This window comes from Pleurodeles waltl, chromosome 6 (assembly GCF_031143425.1).
Source record: "Pleurodeles waltl isolate 20211129_DDA chromosome 6, aPleWal1.hap1.20221129, whole genome shotgun sequence".
Taxonomy (NCBI): Eukaryota; Metazoa; Chordata; class Amphibia; order Caudata; family Salamandridae; genus Pleurodeles; species Pleurodeles waltl.
In genome coordinates, this window is record NC_090445.1 from 419,170,197 (window position 1) to 419,189,090 (window position 18,894).

General features: G+C 41.6%; 1 protein-coding gene across 3 annotated transcripts in view; it reads left to right on the top strand.

The window, feature by feature from the left end:
* The window catches only part of FOXP4 (forkhead box P4), a 288,966-nt gene that overhangs the window by 132,081 nt on the left and 137,991 nt on the right, over positions 1-18,894 (top strand). For all 3 annotated transcript variants that reach the window (XM_069238402.1, XM_069238400.1, XM_069238401.1), the window contains exon 3: positions 11,969-12,058. In XM_069238402.1, coding sequence (XP_069094503.1) covers positions 11,969-12,058 — 90 coding nt within the window. The remainder of the gene's footprint in view (positions 1-11,968; positions 12,059-18,894) is intronic.

Below are 18,894 nucleotides of genomic sequence, written 5' to 3' on the forward strand. Positions count from 1 at the left end.
ACACACAACTCAGCTCCCTTTGTGTGACTGTGTAGAGTGAATTCACAAACAGCCCAACTGTCAGTCTGGCCCAGACATGTATTCAGGTGCCAGGCAGATGCACAAAATGGTTATGCAAGAAAGTGCCCACTTTCTAAAAGTGGCATTTTCAAACAGACAATCTAAAAAACAACTTTACCAAAATATGTATATTTAAATTGGGAGTTGAGACCCCAAATTCCATATCTCTATTTGTTCCCAATGGGAAACTGCACAAGAGGTATTTAAAGGCAATTCCCATGTTAACTCATGGGAGAGAGAAGCGTGGCAATAGTAAAATACGAATTTGGCAGTACTTCACTATCAGGAGATGTAAAACATATCAGTACATGTCTTACCTTTAAAATCCACTGCACCCTGCCCATAGGGGTTCCTTTGGCCTATCTTAGGAGTGACATATGCAGGAAAAGGAAACGTTTGGGCCTGGCAGTTGGGTACGTGTGCCAGTTTGAACTAGTAGTTCCAAACTGCCCACACAGACACTGAAGTGGCAGGTCTGAGACAAGTTAATATGGCCACTCAAGAGGATGGCACACAATGCTGCAGGCCCACTAGTAGCATTTGATTTACAGGCCCTGGGCACCGCTGGTGCACTTTACTAGGGACTTACCAGTAAATCAGATATGCCAGTCATGGATAAACCTATCACCAATACAATTTAGACAGAGAGCGTTTGCACTTTAGCACTGGTTAGCAGTGGTATAGTGCCCAGAGCATCTAGCAAAGCAAAAACGAATTACAGTACAGGATCCAAAAACAGGAGGTCAAAAGCAAAAGGTACAGGGAAACCACGCCAAGAGCTGCCAGGTCTAACAGCTACACATAAAAGTGGAACTGCTTTGCTTTTTTTGGTGTCTGAGGAAAAACATTCACCACTATAAATGTATAAGAACAACAGCAAAACATCTACAACACTTAGTAAATGGAAAAGGCTAGCATAGGCCTCTGTTATATGTGTGGCTGCATTAGTGGTTCACATGAAGTATAACAAGCATAACGTGTTACTGAACTGCCATCTCCATCATATGACGTAAATGCCCACAGAAGAGTGAATGTACACTCTAAGACTTGCCTTTCATTGTGGCTTTCCTAATAGTGACACTTGGGGGACTCGCTGAATTACAGTCTTTCAAAATGAACAGCCCTTTATACACATTCACAAAGCATAAGGTAATTTGTAGAACCCACACAAACTAATTTCCTAAGCTTGCCTCCTGTTTTTATGTGATACAAACATTTGGTCACTAGAAGAACACTGATAGAGTACACAGAGAGATTAAGAGTTCTGGGAACTCATACACCTTTGTTGCTCTTGTGCAGTACTATAGTAAAAATACAATTGCTAATGCTAGCACTGTATGAGAGAGAGTGCACAACTAGTTATGTGATTGTAATAATAATTTACAGCTTGAAACTCTTCTAGACTCACATGCTGTGCGTTCTGTCATCCAGGCATTACGTTAAGAAACGTTCTTGGGAATAAATAAAGTTTCTTTGATTTGAATGATGAGCATCGGTGGAGCCAGACTCATCAGGGTGTTAAACGTATGTCCACAATGCCAGAGTAAATAGTCTCCTTTTGTTTTACTTGTATTACACTTTCTCTGTCTAAAGTATAAAATCTATTATTATTTTTGTTTACTTTGTCCCTGTTTTTACGCACCACCCACCCTCAACGCTGTTGAGGCGTGAGGGTCACATATAAATTTAGAAACGTTTGAACCTTTAAAATTGCTGAGTCAGGTACTATCTGGCTTCTTTAATAGGGTGAACCTATTCTAGCTTCAGATACTCCGGGTAGCTTATGTAGCATAACACTCCCTTATGGAGAGGGAGTAAAGTGTGAGTGGTGATAAACAGACTTGAGCTTCTTTTTGGAGCTATCCATCTACACAGTAGTGCTTAGTGAACATTAGTAAAAAATGACCATCTCTCTGCTGAGCAAATTGTATTGATGGATACGTTGCCAATGGATGCTAACCTTGCTCCCCTCTTTCTTGGAACTTGCAGCCATGGCTTTATCTCCATACTTTCCCACATGCAATAGCTCACCTGAATTGTTTGCACAGTCCATCTACCTATAGTTCCCTTAGTAGCTAGCAGCTTTCGTCTCACCTTGGTTGAGTATGTGACAAAACATGGTTGTGTTTCCTTCCCGGTTTTGTCTCCTGTCTCCAGAACATTGTAGTTTTCCTAACATCCAATGCATTTTAAACCGTGCAGGCAGGTGTGTTTGGCTTTTGGAAAAAAGATGGCAGCTCGGTTGACTGATTGGCATAAAAGTTATATTCTACCTTGGGAATTATTTTTTGGGTTTGTACGTATCCTTATTTTGTCAGGAAGGTTCTTCTACTGCTACACCCTAAATTGCAACAACTCTACATTAGGAAGTAATAGCAGTTAAAATACTATTTTGAAATGCTTTATACTTGCTTTTGCATATGATTAAATGGCCGTTTCATAAGACTTGCCAATACAATTTTTAACATAGATGTTGATGTAGCACCTGTCCGTAGGACAATATATCCTTTTAGCACATTTCAAGCGTATTTAAAAGCTGTTTGCCACTGACACTCCTGTGTATGAAGCGACTTCATATAAATATACCTTTAGTGATGCATATGACAGATAGCTTACTGTCAGATACGTTAATTATTGAATGGTGCTTGTTTCCTGCATTTTTTGTTTTTCATATCTATTGTTTTTCCACCAGTTAATAAAACAAAACCATTTTGTTACATGACACTTCTATGTCGCTGGCTTATTTCCTTGTCGTATCATACATCTTTGTAGCCCCTCTGCTAAGTTCTAGGTATTTGGCAATAGGTGATAGATTTTCCCATTCCCCTTATTATTAATTATGAGAAGACAAGTATTCACCTCAGTTGTTGGTGCCACTTTGTCATGAAATTAAAATACCACAGCTCTCCAGCCTGCGAGGGTGCTATCACTATCATGTGTGAGGCCCTGCACCTGTTGATTACAAGAGGTGCCTATGGTATTGGTGAAAAGCATACATAAACAAACATCCCATAACAACTGTGTGACAGTTTATTCCCATTAGATTGTGGGCATTGAAACCTGGAGGCAATGTTTTGGAACATTGGTTTTCTTTGGTGGTAAACAGATGTATGTTTGGGGAGCCACATACTTTGAAAATGCTTTTAATAACACACTCATCCAACTCCCTCTTGCCAGATGTGTCTCTTTGTCTGCTTAACTTGTATCCTTCTACATATTATCTCCTGGTAAATGATGTCCCGCCAGTGAAATGTGATCTTGAATGTCTGATTGCCTGATGTCCTTAGCTGGTTGTGACAATGTATGGCTTTGTTCGCCCTTCTCGTGTTTGTAAAACATAACAGTGTTGTTGTCTATGTCTGCACTCTTTATTTGATTTCAAAAGAATTTTAGTGTGAGAAGCAGTTTTTACTTCCAACACATTTAATCGTTTGATTGATTCCACTGATGTCCCGTAATCTCTAGCTTGTAAATTGCTCAGCTATGCAAATGTGTGTGGCGCATCAGTTGTTTTAGTCACTGTTGGGATAACTCCCTGAATGTTGTGCCTTTCGTCACATTGCCTTGTGTCTACTAGATTAACTCTGTAGCTGATTTGTGATAACCACTAGATCCTTGCAATCCCTTAGTGTCTGTGACCATCGGTTTGTTAGCCATTCATGGCCAAGCTTCACATGAAGGCATTTTGCATTAAATGAATGCATGACACTCATCATTCCAACCATTTTTATCACGGCTTTTACTGTAAGATAGTGAAATGTCTTGCAAACGTGAACTTGTTTCTTAAATGTGAGTACTCTTTTCTGTTGTTGGTACTAGTGCCGCTGACTTGATCTAGTACTGTTTGCAAATCTGTAAACTGCAAAGGGGTAAGTAACCTTGTGTTCCTCGGAATCTGCGCACGTAAACAATATACAACTACAATGGTTCTATTGAAAAAACACACGTATAACTTTAAATGTCCTGCAGTGTGTCAACAAATCATAATAATTCAGTGAATGAATCACACAGAACGGATAATCATTCAATAAATGAATTACAAGACACACATACATTTCATGATCGAAGTATATTAATTTTCATATACCACGTTACACCCGATTGAAAGGTTCACACACGGCAATCAAAAATGTGAGTGAAACAGTGAAGTAATCATCCACCACAATTAAGTGACTAGAAAAGAGGACATAGTTTAAAATCTGTTCCAGCCTTTTGCATTGTCCCTGTTTGAACTTGGATCTCTCTGTAGAAGCAGCTAGGCTTTCATTTGAACATTCTTCACTGTGTAAATGAGGAATTTGGGGCCATCACATAAGTACTATTGATGTTTCGACCCTAATGGATAGTACTAGTGACGTTTTGACCCTAATGGATAGTGTCTCTTAACATACAGGACAAGTCATAGACATAGCCTAATTATAGAAATGTTGAAACACACATGAATTGGGTCTTGACCAGAGTAGAGGCTCACCTCCCACCAAGGATGGGGAGCAATAAAGGCACTAATAATAGTCATAATGTTTCCACCGAATCATCGTTGTCTACAGCACTTCAGCAGGTTCAGAAAAATCCCTGTGTTCATAGAAGGCAGTAAAAACCTGCCTTCTTCATTAGAAAAAACACATTGGATGCATGGTTATCAGAAGCTGTTTTACAGGGTCAGATAGATCCTCGTGCCGACCGCTTGCTAGCCTTGCAGCCACAGTTCATATGGGTCAAATGGATCCCAAAGAAGACAGTGAAACTTGCATTCTTCGCTCGAATGCAATCATTAAAAAAAGACAGCCGCAGCTTTGAATGTTCCGCTGTCGAATTGTCAACTTTTAAAGATGCTTTTTAAATTTATATTGAAATTTTAGCATGAATCATGTTTTAAGATGTTATTGCTCTTTCCTTTTTTTTTTTAAATGGGTTACATTATTTATGCATTTTTAGGGTCGAGCGCAAAGCGCTCTGTCCCTGGTGTGATCTCTCTGTGGGCTTGTCAAGCCCATCAGTTTGGTTGGTTTGTGGGATTGCCTTTTAAAATTAGCTTGATTTAATTTGTGTAAGGCATGCATACGTGATGCCTTTTCTGGTGTTTAGCCCGCCTCGAGCTCACCGACCAACTACTGAAAACATACGAGGCTCCATGTTTTCAGTGTGGTTTCTGCACTATTTTTTCTTTTTATTTGGTTGGCAGCCCGATCTCGCTGGGCAATAGTAGAGCGCTTTGCATGATATCAACACTGTTACATGGATATTTGCACTTTTTTCGGTTACATGGCTAATTGCTTTTTTGCTGATGCGTTTCACCGCGAGTAAACTTCTGTTGCGTTGTGTGTGTTTGCTTTGCGCTCATTGGGGGAGTCGGCTCGCTTATGTGAAACTGTTTTAATTTTCAGTTTATGTGGCAAGAAAAGTCCGTTAGAAGTTTACAACGCTAATAACTTTAACTTGAGTAAACGCAAGACCCATTGCATTGCAAATGCTTGAACTTAGGGTTGAGCGCAAAGCTTTCTGTCCCTGGTGTAATCTCTCTGTGGGATTTTAATCATGTCCATGTCACACCCATCAATTTGGTTGGTTTGTGGGCTTGCTTTTTAAAATGTGCTTGATTTAATTAGTGAAAGACGTGCATCGGGCATGCCCTCTAGCGCACAGGCCAACTACTGAAAACATACAAGGCTCCATGTTTTCGGAATGGTTTCTGGACTACTTTTTCTCTTTATTTCGTAGGCAGTGTGATCTCGCTGGGCAGTAGTCCAGCGCTTTGCATGACATCGACCCTGTTACATGGATATTTGCACTTTTGCCGGTTACATGGATAATTGTGCTTTTGCAGGTTACATGAATAATTGCACTTTTGCCGCTACGTTTCACTGCGAGCGAACGTCTGTTTCCTTTTGTGTGTCTGCTCTGTGCTCCTGGCGGCCGTCAGCTTGCTTATATGAAACTGTTTTACTTTTCATTTTCAGTTTATGTGGCAAGAAAAGTCCAGTTAGTTAATGTGAAACTGGTTTACTTTTCATTTTCAATTTATGTGGCAAGAAAAGTCTGTTTAGGAGTTTACAACGCTAACAGCTTTAATTCGAGCAAACATAAAACACACTGCATTGCAAATGCTTGTTCTTGAATTTTCTTACTTTTATGTGGGCATCTTCAGAGTTGCAAATTATAGAAAATAAACTTTAACTTGTATGAGCTTCTTTAAAAAAGAACAGATGCAGTCTTCTTACTTTTGCAGACATTATACCCAATACAAAAGAAAATTCAGTTTCTTCCAATGTTACCAAGCATACCTCAAACAAGGAAAGTATGTTTCATAAAATACACCTAAGGCAGTAACACCAAGGGTGGAGAAGAAATACAGATCCACTTTATACGTTCGTGTGTAGACATGTTGAGGCAGACTCCTTGATGCAAGAATGAGAGCAAATATTAAAGCATCCTAAAGCAGGGACTAATAAGGATAGAATGACATAACAGAAAAAAAAGTTGAAAGGCAGTTGCTACACAATGTAGAACATCTAACTAATGACTTACTAAGCAGATAAGATCATCAGCAAAAGGAGGAAATAGATGACATCTTTCAACACGTCCCAGGGCAGTATAAGAAATGAGCTAAGAGCATATTTACATTCTTCAGTAGATTTTAGAGACACAGCAAGAAGGCAGCTTGTACGCGAACAGTCTTATGCAGGCATATGTAGTTGATAAAACCTATACGAAGCCAGAGGTGCAATCATCTGTCATTGATAATGGCATCGTCCTTTGGGTCCTGCCAGTGGCCCATATGCAAATATCCTGACCCATTGTGCAGTATCAAAAAAGTAGCTCCTATGTAGCTGTGTGAATTTAGGGTTGGGATGAACCGTGGCGTTCATGTCTGACAGAATACATGCTCGTCCAATCCTTGTCCTCCCTGCTGAGCGCACAGAGCAGTGATCAAGTATGCCGGTTAATACTGTGAATATATGCAAAAGTGTATGAAAGAGGTACACAGCTGTCCTGGGGGATTATATATGAAGTGCACGGCCTCAGAGTTAGTTCACACAGACAATTTCAGAAAAATATGTCTTAACACCTTAAGACGGTGCAGTATCAAAGCAGGGCAAATAAATAAAATATGCTTGAAGTCTTAGACACCATTGTGATAAAAATTGCATGTATCCGATTATCTATACCATTAAAAGTTGATATTTAACAGCAGAAGAGTCCTAAATTGTCTAACACCATGAGGTATATTCCATCTCATGTATGGTTGAGCTTCCTTCATAGTAATGGTATTCATTATTATTTGATGGTTCCCTTTATAACTACAATCATTACTGTCTAAACGAAAGCTTAGATCGTACAAAGCTTGTTGTAGGCAGACCTTTAATTGGATTAGTAAAAAGAGAGGGAACCAAACTTTGGTCCAACACAAATTGGTCCAAAGCAAATTTGAAGTTTCTAAAGAACAGATATTTTTCCTTTTTCACTTCGTAAATGTTCTTCCCTATGAGATGTTTTAAAGTTTCCTCTTCACTTCTCAGAAGACAGGAGGCCCACTGAATAATTCGGGTAAAACCTTGCGTAAAGGAGCTCTTATTCCCAAATTCCAGTCTTAAGGCGTCTACCGCTGCTGAGGTGTTACACAAAATTAGTCTTATTAATATCTGCCCTTCCATTTTATTTAAAAACAAAAAACATTATGGCACATCAGTTAGCTCTACTCCATACAATAAGGTGTCTGGAATTCTGGCCAGATAAACAGATAAGAGATGAGAAAAATGTCTTCTACCCACTGCATTATAGAATAAGCCCAGCTCCTGGGCCTGAGATAATGCCTTAGTAACAAATGTTGGGGATGTGGACAGTATCATTCAAATTGCTACACATAATTTCCCCCAAGAACGTATAAGATTTAACTAGTTCCAATAATTGGCATACTTACCACTTTTTTATCCATGAAAACATAGATTTTTACTTTTTGAGGAATTGATTTTTTAAAAATGTGTCCGCATACTGCTGCAACATCACTAGGCAACTATTTAAGCCTTTAGGGGTTAAGTCCAAAATTACTATATCACCTGCCCCCAAACCCTTCCCCCCAATACTAGGAGGAACACCAGTTCCCTATGAATAGCAAGTGAGTAAACATGCACCCCTGCTTAAAGCCATGGCTGCTGTGCAGCACGAAGGGGAGAGACAAAATAAATAGTTCTCCCATGCTGAAGTATATCGGCAATCGTGCAATAATCCATGTAAGAGGAGCAGTCTGCATGGCATGACAAAACAGCCTCAAGGCGGGACAAACGTAAAAGCAATTACATCAAGTGATTTTTGAAAGGCAAACCCACAAACGAGTGAAAGTGATGGGCATGAGGTGGGCATGGTTATAAGTCCACAATACTTATAATGGGTCAAAAAGCTTGGGCGCTCGACCTAAAAACAACTACTTCCCCTTTTAACCCCCCCCCCTCGTTGTCCTATCCCTACTCTAAAGTCTACGAAACGCACAAATCTAACACAGCTAATAAAAAAAAGAAAAGAAAAAACTTACTCTTCTACTAATCTCTAATCTTGGGTGCTGAAGTAGTGTGCAAAGCTCTTCAACATCTTACCAGTTGTAGTGTGTGCTATATAAATACAATTTTCAATTTCAAACACTGTGTGTGCATTGCTTTTTGCCAATTTCCAGTATCAGTTTAGGCAAGAGATAAACGGATTATCCTTTGTAGCTTAGATTTAAGAAGAAGGTGTCACAGGGTCAGTCAAGAAATAAAAATATACTTGAAGGATGAATTGTTTGACCTGGGCCTCCGATGGTTGAAGACCAGATTTAAAAAAAATCCTCAGTGGTTCGATGCCATCTAGTGTGGGTTTTGTTGTCTCCATAACAGATGCTGTCCTTAAAGACATCAAAATATTGGCTTCTCAACTCACAGACAAAAAAATAATTTGAAGATGGTGACTGTATTGGAGCTTGGCGGGTTTATGCTCGGCATCATGGGGGAAGCACAGCAGCTCCATTTGTTGTCAGTACTCGGGAAAAAACCATTATCTTTTCCTGAAATCTTTTCCAGACACAACTACTAGATAACAGAATAATGCACTGCATGTGAATCTAGAAAATGTTTGGGCAGCAAAAACTGCATTTATGCATATTTTAAGTTGCCAAAATGCAACTTATTCTTGCACTAAGGAACCCTGCTAAGAAAGTTTCAGCATTAGCTTTCTTAGGGAACGTACTTCTAAAACAAAGTTGCAAAGAAGCGACATAGAAATTGATCCATACATTCACAACATATTACTGTGTTGCTATTCATAAAAAAACAGCGGTATGGTGAATGACAAACCTTTCTACTACTACTGCTTTACTTTAGGAGGAAGAATCCCGCTATGAATTTGATCCACAACATATGTCATAGAGTTTTTGCTGCAAAAGAACGAACACTAGCTTTGTAGCCTCATATTTAATACAAATTTACATCAACCCAGTGGCTTTCTGAAGTGCAGAGGTGAGAAGCATTATTATTATTAGTAATATTATTTTATGTCTCTGCTACATGAGTACACATGCAGTGTCAAGTAAACAATATGGTTTAAAGGCGGTGTCAAAGCATGGATCATCGTGGGACTTGCAACAGCTTCGTTGGTTGTAATTGAAGGCATGGCTATCAACGCCACCCTCGTAAAAATAAAATATGTCACTGGATGGAGAGATGATGCACAGCGTTCAAATCTATAGTGGAAGCTACAAAACTCTTACAGAAGTCATGTTAATTTCATGCTGGAGCTAATGCTTTCTAATACACTAGAAGCAGTCCCGAATGCCGCGTTGCAGAATGATTGTCCACATTAAAGTTACCCCGAGTAGCAAGCCATCATTCTAACCAGCTGTCAGTCTTCTGCCATAGATACCTGGATGATGTCAAGCAGGTTAAAATAAAAGTCGGAAATTGTGATTCTAGTTGGGATTATCCTCTGTCCATCTAAATGACAATCGATACAAAACTCCTTGGAGTCTGTCCCACCTATGCCTAGCCACCATTAAGAAACTAGGGGATGATTTATTACTAACATTGCAGATACCAGTAGCCATTTCATTAACATTTTTCCATTTGCGAATACTTTGAGATTCTTTCTTTGAGCTCCCTGCATAAAGCCAACTCACTATTGGTGTTCCTTATCTAAAGAAATCAACTAGGTGAGTCACGTGTATCTGTCTTGACAAAGCTGTTTGGTAAACCTCCTATAGCATTTCTAGGGTCCTTCAACTCGGATGCAGAGAGTCCAACTCACCAGCTATAAATGTTTTCACAAGCTGCCGGTCGCCTGGAGGATTACCTGCAATTACCTTTGCATCTCCCAAATCACACTCTATGTTTCTGGCTCAGCGTTTCTTCCATAAAACATGTGCACTTTATACCGACCTGTAGACTCCGCTCTACTTTAAGAGCGCTTGTCTATTGAATTAAAATCAATAATGAAAGTACACTGTTCCTAACTCTAGGGTGAACAGTTAATGTTTAGGAGCTTAAAACCCTCACACACCCGAAAGGGTGTCATGCTTCATCATCGGGAAGCTCCTCGTCAGACCGGCTGGTGCAATGTCTGACGGGCTCCCCTTTCGGGGGCTCTTTGCCGGAGATCTTTTTGATGTGGGGTGGCTGCCGTGTATTATGAAGGTCAGACACTCTGAATGGCAGGAGAGTGGTAAAATTAAGATTGATTAGAAACCCCTGAACTTGTTCTGTTTAATATCTATCCAGAGGGGTTACGATCAAGATTAAAAACATAATTAAGTGGAAAATGAGAATAATGCTCAACCACTTTAGAAAGCCTGGAGTACTGGGAAATTGTCACCTGCCCCCTAGGGTCTGGTCAACATGTTTCGCGTAATATTGGTCGTGAAAGATCCTCTAACGCTTCATCAGGACCTATAGCAAACTAGACTTCTCCTGGCTCTATACACAAGAAAACACTATCTAATTACATCTATGAGAGTTAAGTAACAGTCACTTACAGCATTTATGTAAACTGTCTTGTCAATAGTCTGAAACAAAAAAAGTTCGCCCGCCCTCTGCATTCGGGGGGCCCCTTAGGGAGTAGCACGCTCGAGCCTATAGCTTTTGTCTATAGGCGTCCTCAATTCTGGACACCTACCTACGGTCGTGCTAGCCCTGGATGATATTGAATTAAAATAACAGTAGTGGGCGCTCTTTAGCTTCCAAATCTGCAGAACGCTGGAACAAGTGATGTCGCACTGCTGTAATACAAAAAGTGGTGTGAGTTGGTACAGTGTGCTCAGCGCCAATTGAACTCGGAGTAGTAATGCAATATGAAATCTAATGTAAACTATGGGAGGCCCAATTGCTGGGGCTACAGTAGATTTGGGAATTGGGGAACAGGGATGTGGGATTATTTAGGTGAGGGGAGATGATGTGGGTGAGTTCCAGCATCCTATTGGTTACAGTTGGTAGCTAAGCTCTAACAGGATGTGCTAGAATGTCCCACCAGCTCCCCCTATCAGTGATTTGCACCATTCCAGCAGCAGCGCTCTGCATGCAGTGTGCTAGAGGCTTTCTTACATGCTATATAGGGACATTTATGTCATTTGCCGTTAAAATATGTAAAATTACCATGTCCCTAATTACTCATATAATTGTCCCTTTAAATTAAGTATGGAAAGCCAAGGACGGCAAACCTCCTTCAAGTCTAAACTTTGGAATTGGTAGCTGTAGGGGTTTGCCATTTCATGAGTGAACTCCAAATGCTGGAACTCCACTAAGCAGCCAGCAAAGGACAGAAATGGAGGTGGGATGTGACCATAATGCTGTGTGAATGGAGTGACTGAGGGCTGGCTGGATGATCGTTTGGTGAAAGACCTATTATGAGACCAGACCACTGACAGCTCTCCTCCTCATGGCTCTTCTTGCAGGCTCTCCAGGTGGCGAGACAGATCCTCCTACAGCAGGCTTCAGGACTGAGCTCTCCAAGCATCAATGACAGCAAGCAGTCTTCAGTACAGGTAAGGTGCAGCCAATGGCAGGCTCATGTGGGATGGAAGGACAATTGGTTCCTGTCCAGTGACGGGCTCACTCCAGGGGGAGAGTGCAGTCAATAAAGATAAGGCACAGCAAGGCATAAACTCAATTTGGGAAGCAAGGCAGCCATTGTTATAATTTGAAGGTGAGAAGATATCCACATCAGTCTTTTTCAGCTAGCAAACAAATCACTGTGATTGTGGCAGAGCAAGGAGTTGTCAGTGGCACCGTATTTTGTGGGTTGGGATGGGATGCAGTGCAGGTGAGGCTACATTGCAGGATTAAAACATGTGTTAAAGATGAGTGCCACCCAGTGACAACCTTCTTGTGGGGTCAGAGGATATTTTTTGCCCAGAACGTGATATGTGGGTTTGAGGATTTCCAGTGCAGGTGAAGCAAGATAGAATGATAGTGGGTGGGGGAGCAGCCTTTGCCAACAACAGGATATATTTAGAGGGGCATCTGATGCGGTTAAGATCCTGAAGTGATAGTGATAGGGCCTCTGTGGATACTGGACATCCTGGGTAGGTGAGGCCTGGGTAGCTACAGAACCAATGGAAGCAATCTTATGGGGAATATCAGAATACAGCAATGAGAAGATAACTTTGGATGTGGAAGGGCATCCATCAAAGCTGAGGTCAAGACAGCAAAGAGAATGGTAAAAGCAACTAAGGCTCTCAGGTGAAAATAGAAAACTTAAATATGTTTAAATTTTTCATATCTGAAGATAATTCCACCCTTTAGTACTCAGTTAACTGGAATAAGATGGGACGTTCAGTGGTCTAATTTGCGTACAGTCGCAGTTTGTCATTAAATAAACCATATAGACTAATTAGATGAGTGGTATGGAGCAGGTCTACGAGTAGGAAGATTATAGAGTCAATAATCAAAACACATAAGGCAAGCACCTGGCAACATCTGAAGGTCACCAAAGGGCTATTACTATGATTCATTATTTTGTGAACCAACCTATTAGCACATAGTCTGTTTTGCAAAATCAGCTTTCATTCACAAAACGTAGGTGCACAATTTGCAACCACCTTTTCAAATGGAATCAAAAGGCCTGTTGTTCCTGACACATATGACTAATTACTTTGTTCTCAATGGGAAAATCGTCCAGACAATAAGTGTATGCTATCCATCCTTCACTGTGGAGTCTTATCAGCACATGAGCTGACCTGGCATTGAAGACAGTGTCTGGTGGTTACAAATGGCCTGCCAGACAGTGCATCTGTCTGGTTTGCTAAAGACATTTTGGGGTCATTCAGAAAGCTGGCCTAGGAATGCATTCTGCCTGTTGCTTGCCATTGGCTTTGTGGATTGCAACCCACATTTTCTGGCTTTATTTGTTTTAGGCTGTCCAGCTTGAGTTTGTACCTTCACTTGCCCAAACCTTATTTACAGTATCCTTCTGAGTGCTCCCTTTCTGTAAACAGACCTGTACATCTTGTTCTTATCTCATCACATTTGCTGTGCATTCAAAGACCAAGGTCAAATATCGGGTGTTGTCTTCCAAGGGCGCTTGATTACTTTTCTTTCTCTGACTTTAAATTAAGAGGATTTATGTGACACTCTTGCTGGATATTGGGGGTAGGAAAGAGAAGAGTTTTCTTCTAGCACATGACATTTAAATGAACTGTGTAAGTATTTTAGAATACATCAGAATTAGGAACACAAATTAAGCTTTTTTTTTTGTTATTTCTGAAGTGTGCTGAAAACAATTACTTTATTATGATTAAAACAAATCATTACACTGGTTGATGCAATTTCTAAACATTTCGTCTGTGAACTGTATAGTTTTATTAGTAGAACGGTAGAACTGTATGTTTCTGCAAATGTAATGGTCATTTCTGTTGAAAATATGTTGTTTTTAATGGCACTGTGCTACAACACCATGAATACTCCACTCCACACCACTGCACTCTACTCTGTACCACTCCACATTACACTACACCACTCCACTCTACACCACTGCCCTCTACTCTACTCTCTACTACTCTACTCTATGCCAATATACTCTCTGCCACTCTAGTCTACACCACTGTACTCTGCACCACTCCAGTCTAGGCCACACCAATCTACTCTGCGCAACTCCACTGTACTCTACACCACTCTGCAACACTGCACTGTACGCCACTGCATTCTATGCCAATCCACTCTAAGGCAATGCAATTTACTCTGTAACACTCAACTCTAGGCCCCTGCACTCTATGCCAATCCACTGTACGCCACGCTAATCTACTCTGCACCACTGCACTCTATTCCACTGCACTCTACACTGCTTTACTTTACACCATTACACTCTATGCCACTCTGTGCAACTGCACTCTACCCTGCACCACTCCACTCTACACTACTTCACTCTACTCTGAAACAATCTAGTCTAAGCCACTGAACTCTACACCACTCTACTCCAGCCTGCGCCACTGCACTCACACTGCACTCTACTCCACTCTACTCTGCATTACTGTACTCTATGCCATTGCTCTCTATGCCACTCTACTCCACTCTACACCGCTGCACTCTGACACTCTGCTCTGCAACACTTCACTCTGCACCACTGAACTCTATGCCATTCTACTCTGCACTACTCCACTCTACACTATTCCACAATGTCACTGCACTCTACGCACTATACTCTACTCTGTACCACTCTATGCTAATTTACTATGCACCACTCTACTCTGCACTCTACGTCACTCTACTCTGCCACTCGACCCCACTTTGCACCACTGCCGTCTGCATGGCTCAACTCTGTGCCACTCCACTCTGCACCACTCTACGCCACTCGGCCCACAATATAGATCAGCAGTGGGGCAAGCATACATGCGCACACTCACTTCCTCCCATCCACTCAAAAGAGCACCCACATACTCACTTACACCTATCCCATGCACATTCACAAGCACACACACATACACCCACCCCTCACAAACACATATAGACATACACACGTACACCCTTATTCACAGACCACACAAGGAAATACACACACATGTATCCATACACACATGCATCCATCATTGAACAAGCAGATACCAGGCCAGACCACTGCAGTCTACTATGCACCACTCTAATCTACGCCACTGCATTCTAGACGCTGCATTATACGATGCTGAATTCAATGCCACTGCACTCTACACCACTGAACTCTGCAACAGTCTATGCCAATGCACTCTACTCTAGTAGCTTATGTAGCTTTACCCGTGGTGAAGTTACACCAAGGGTCAAATGACCACCCAGTGCCTTCTTTTGAAATTTACCCTACTACCTGTCCAGCGGACTCTACTCTTTGCCACTCCATGTGACTCCAAACTATGCCACTACAATACACCACACTCCCTGCTACTCCACTCTACAACACTCTACTCCACTGTTTGCCATTTCACTCAACCACACTCCACACCACTGCCCTCCACGCTACCAGCTTTTAGCTTTGCTGAGCAGCACCCATGCTGGTGTACACCATGGCTAAAACACTTAGTTAATAGCTCTTGCACAGGCAAGACATATTGACTTTGCCAATGCTTGTTCATACCGGTCAACTCACCTGCATTTGGCAGGTGTCACACATTTTTTTTCTTGTGTTCTCCGTACTGACAAATAAAATTCCTTTATAGACTTAACAGAAGCCCCTGCTTTCAAACCTATATCACCCTCCAAAAATGTGCTCATTCTTCATTTACCTTAATGGGATAATCCTCTAAAACCAGCGGTTCTCAATCTTTTGATTTCTGTGGACCCCCACGTTATCATTATTGGAACTTTGGGACCCCCACTGAATCATTATTGGAATCCGGGGACTCACTGAGTCATTCTGGAAGCGGGACCCCAACCTAAACATTGTCAATGATTTGAACCGCGAAACAATACAGAAACAATCATTTAATCAAACACATACACAAATGATAACACATTTTATTTAGTTTGCAAACTAATATAAATTTTAAAAAATTAAAGAAATTCTAGCAGGGTTGGAGGTTTTCTAAATTGTTGAAGCCATACACCATCCATACTATAATCTGTTTGAGGCACCTGCACTGCTCTGACGAATCAATCTGAGGATACTAATTTAATTTTTAGCCTCTGATATCATATTCCTTGACATTTACAGTACGTGTTTACATTTTCAATTACACATTTTGGCACTTTATATATACACTTTATTAATCTGTTAGAAAATTAAATGATATTAAGCCATCACGGACCCCCTGAGGAGGCTTAATGGACCTCCAGGGGTCCCCGGGCCACAGGTTGGGAGCCATTGTCTTAAAATGCCTATTAATTTACTGCAGGTTTATACAGCTGCATCAAGCGCAAACAGAAACTTTCCTTTGTGCAGTGAGGGGACATTTTAGTAGTCCTTGAGCAAGAGTTCAAAAGATTAGGCAGGTACTACTGGGCTGTGAGCATAACCAACTCAACTGGGCTGTGAGCGTAACCAGCAAGTCACCGATTAAGATTCGAGAAGGACAATGTTATCTTTAATCTGTTCTGAGAAGAAAGGTAACAAACCCACAGTTAATTTTCAGCACTTCACAATTACAGATAAGAAGCACTGGCAAAGTCAATAGATCACGTATGTGTACGCTGTTGGATTTGTCAATGTGCGAAAGCAACAGCATGGAGAGGGTAGGAAGGGTGTAGGGGCAAGCAACAACCCAGAGAAGGGTTTTAGAGGTCAAGCAACAACACTGACCAAAGAGAATCAAGGCATCGAAAGTTACGATGGAACCAGAACATGGTAAACAGTGGGTGGGCTCTAAGCCCACTGTACGCTAACAAAATATTTAGCCAAATATTTGCACATGGGCTCTCTCAGAAGAGAACTAAAACGCACTACATAAAAGAAATATTGACATTTGATTATGCTTAATGTGTAGATGGAGGTGGAGGAAGGGAGAGTAAATCACTTCCAATACACTTAATCTGGGTGTATTCGATAAGCACTTGACCTGTGCATGTACTTTCAGCTGAATACGTGCTAATGTGAATTTCCAGGGGTCACGGGATGGTGATTTGACCTGTTATGTGGCTTGACCAGCAGTGAAGCTACACCAAGGATCAAATGACCATCCGGTGCCTTCTTTTGAAATGTACCCTACTACCTGTCCAGCAGACACTACATGTCCAGGTCACTCGGTGCCCGCTGTATCTGTGGTGTATTTGGGACCCTTGGATGAGTACTGAAACCAGGTGGGATAATTATCAAGAATTGTCCCCTTTTTGTGTCACTTAGTGGGACATTAGCCAAGGTAGCATCTAATGGGTGGGCATTGGACCAGGAGGGAACCGTAGGCCCTGTCACCCTCTGATGATGGGCTCTGCAACAGTTAATCACATTTCATAGTCGGGGCTCTTGGGTCACGCCACCCACCTTGTCAACAGTGTCAGCTGGAAGGAAATGCAGTCATCGTATGGAAATCTTGTGAAAGACCAAAGAGATTGGTATCTGTCTTCATCGGCGTGTGTCTTTCTGTCTTTGCTTCTTCACTGTGTGCTGTGTGTGCACTGATGTGTTTATCTCTGCCTGGTGTGTTGATGTGTATCTCTGTGTATGAGCAATAACGGAAGTCCGGAACTGCACATAATTACTGTCTCACATTATGTTTTGTGTTTATTATGCAGGCTGTGAGACCCAGAGACCACAAGGTACCTAGTCTAATGTTCCCCAGGAGAAGTGTACGTAGGTGTTTTCCTGCTTAGTTCTTTAGGGCATAGGCTCCGTTAACTATTTTCGGCCCGAAAGCCATACCCCTGGCAGTCAGCACATATTTTAATCTGCCGTTTTTTCATGTATCTTGACAATGAGGTGCTCCTAGCCTGTCCTGCAAAATCCTTACTGCCCTCCGTAAGAATGGCATACACAACCCAAGTGAATACGTTTTAAGATACCAGTAATGGGTGCTGTTTTTTCTCTAGGGATGGGGACTTGCTCACCAGTACATGGACAGTCCTGTGTGCATTGCCCCTTCCCTCTCTTCCCTAATAATGAGGATTTACTATAAATCTCCAGTGCCTTAATAAGAGGCACTATAGTCTCAAGTCCAACTTGCTGGAATACAGACATCTTCTCACCAAGATAAAGAGCCCGCCAACTTGGTCTTCTGTAACTGGTCGAACACATTTAAACTTAAAGAATGGCAGCTTTTGATTGGCAGTTGGGACTAAGTCGAGCACCCCCAGAGTCATAATAGTACTGACTCCCTTCAGACAGCTCTACTTAATTTCTCTAAGGAGCTGCATTGACTTGCAATGCACTTTCCCTGACCTGCCCAGTGTCTGTTCCCATGTGAGCCAGCAACAACTGGGACAAAGGACGTTTTCGACCGTGACTTGCTTGCCTGTCAACCTAAAGTGCCTTTCTACCTGCAGAGCACTGATCAGTCAGAGGAGACAACAGCCTCAAGACCAGAGGTAACATGGTATCCACAGATTTGGGAGAGTCCTTGTGAAGGACCACATCAAGCCCTGGTGTAGACCAACTCACTGTACCAATATCAAGCAACAAGTGTACGTCAGAGGTTCAATTGATGGCCCAAAGTGGAGGCACTTTAGATAGGCTAAGGACTCCGTCAAACGTCCTAAAAAGTCTCTTCTGATTTTGGCGCCTCTAAGCAGTTAACCCATGTGAAGTTTCTCCTGGGGCCCCTTGTGTCTCAGGTCGCATCCTAACTCAACCCCTTACAAAGACTATGAAACCTCGAAGGTAGGAGAGAACCCAGGCTGGTAGAAATCCCTGATTATAAATTGTCTTTGCAAGTTAGCATAAGAACAAGGGTACCTATATGCAATAAAAAAAAAACATAGCTTGAGTGCT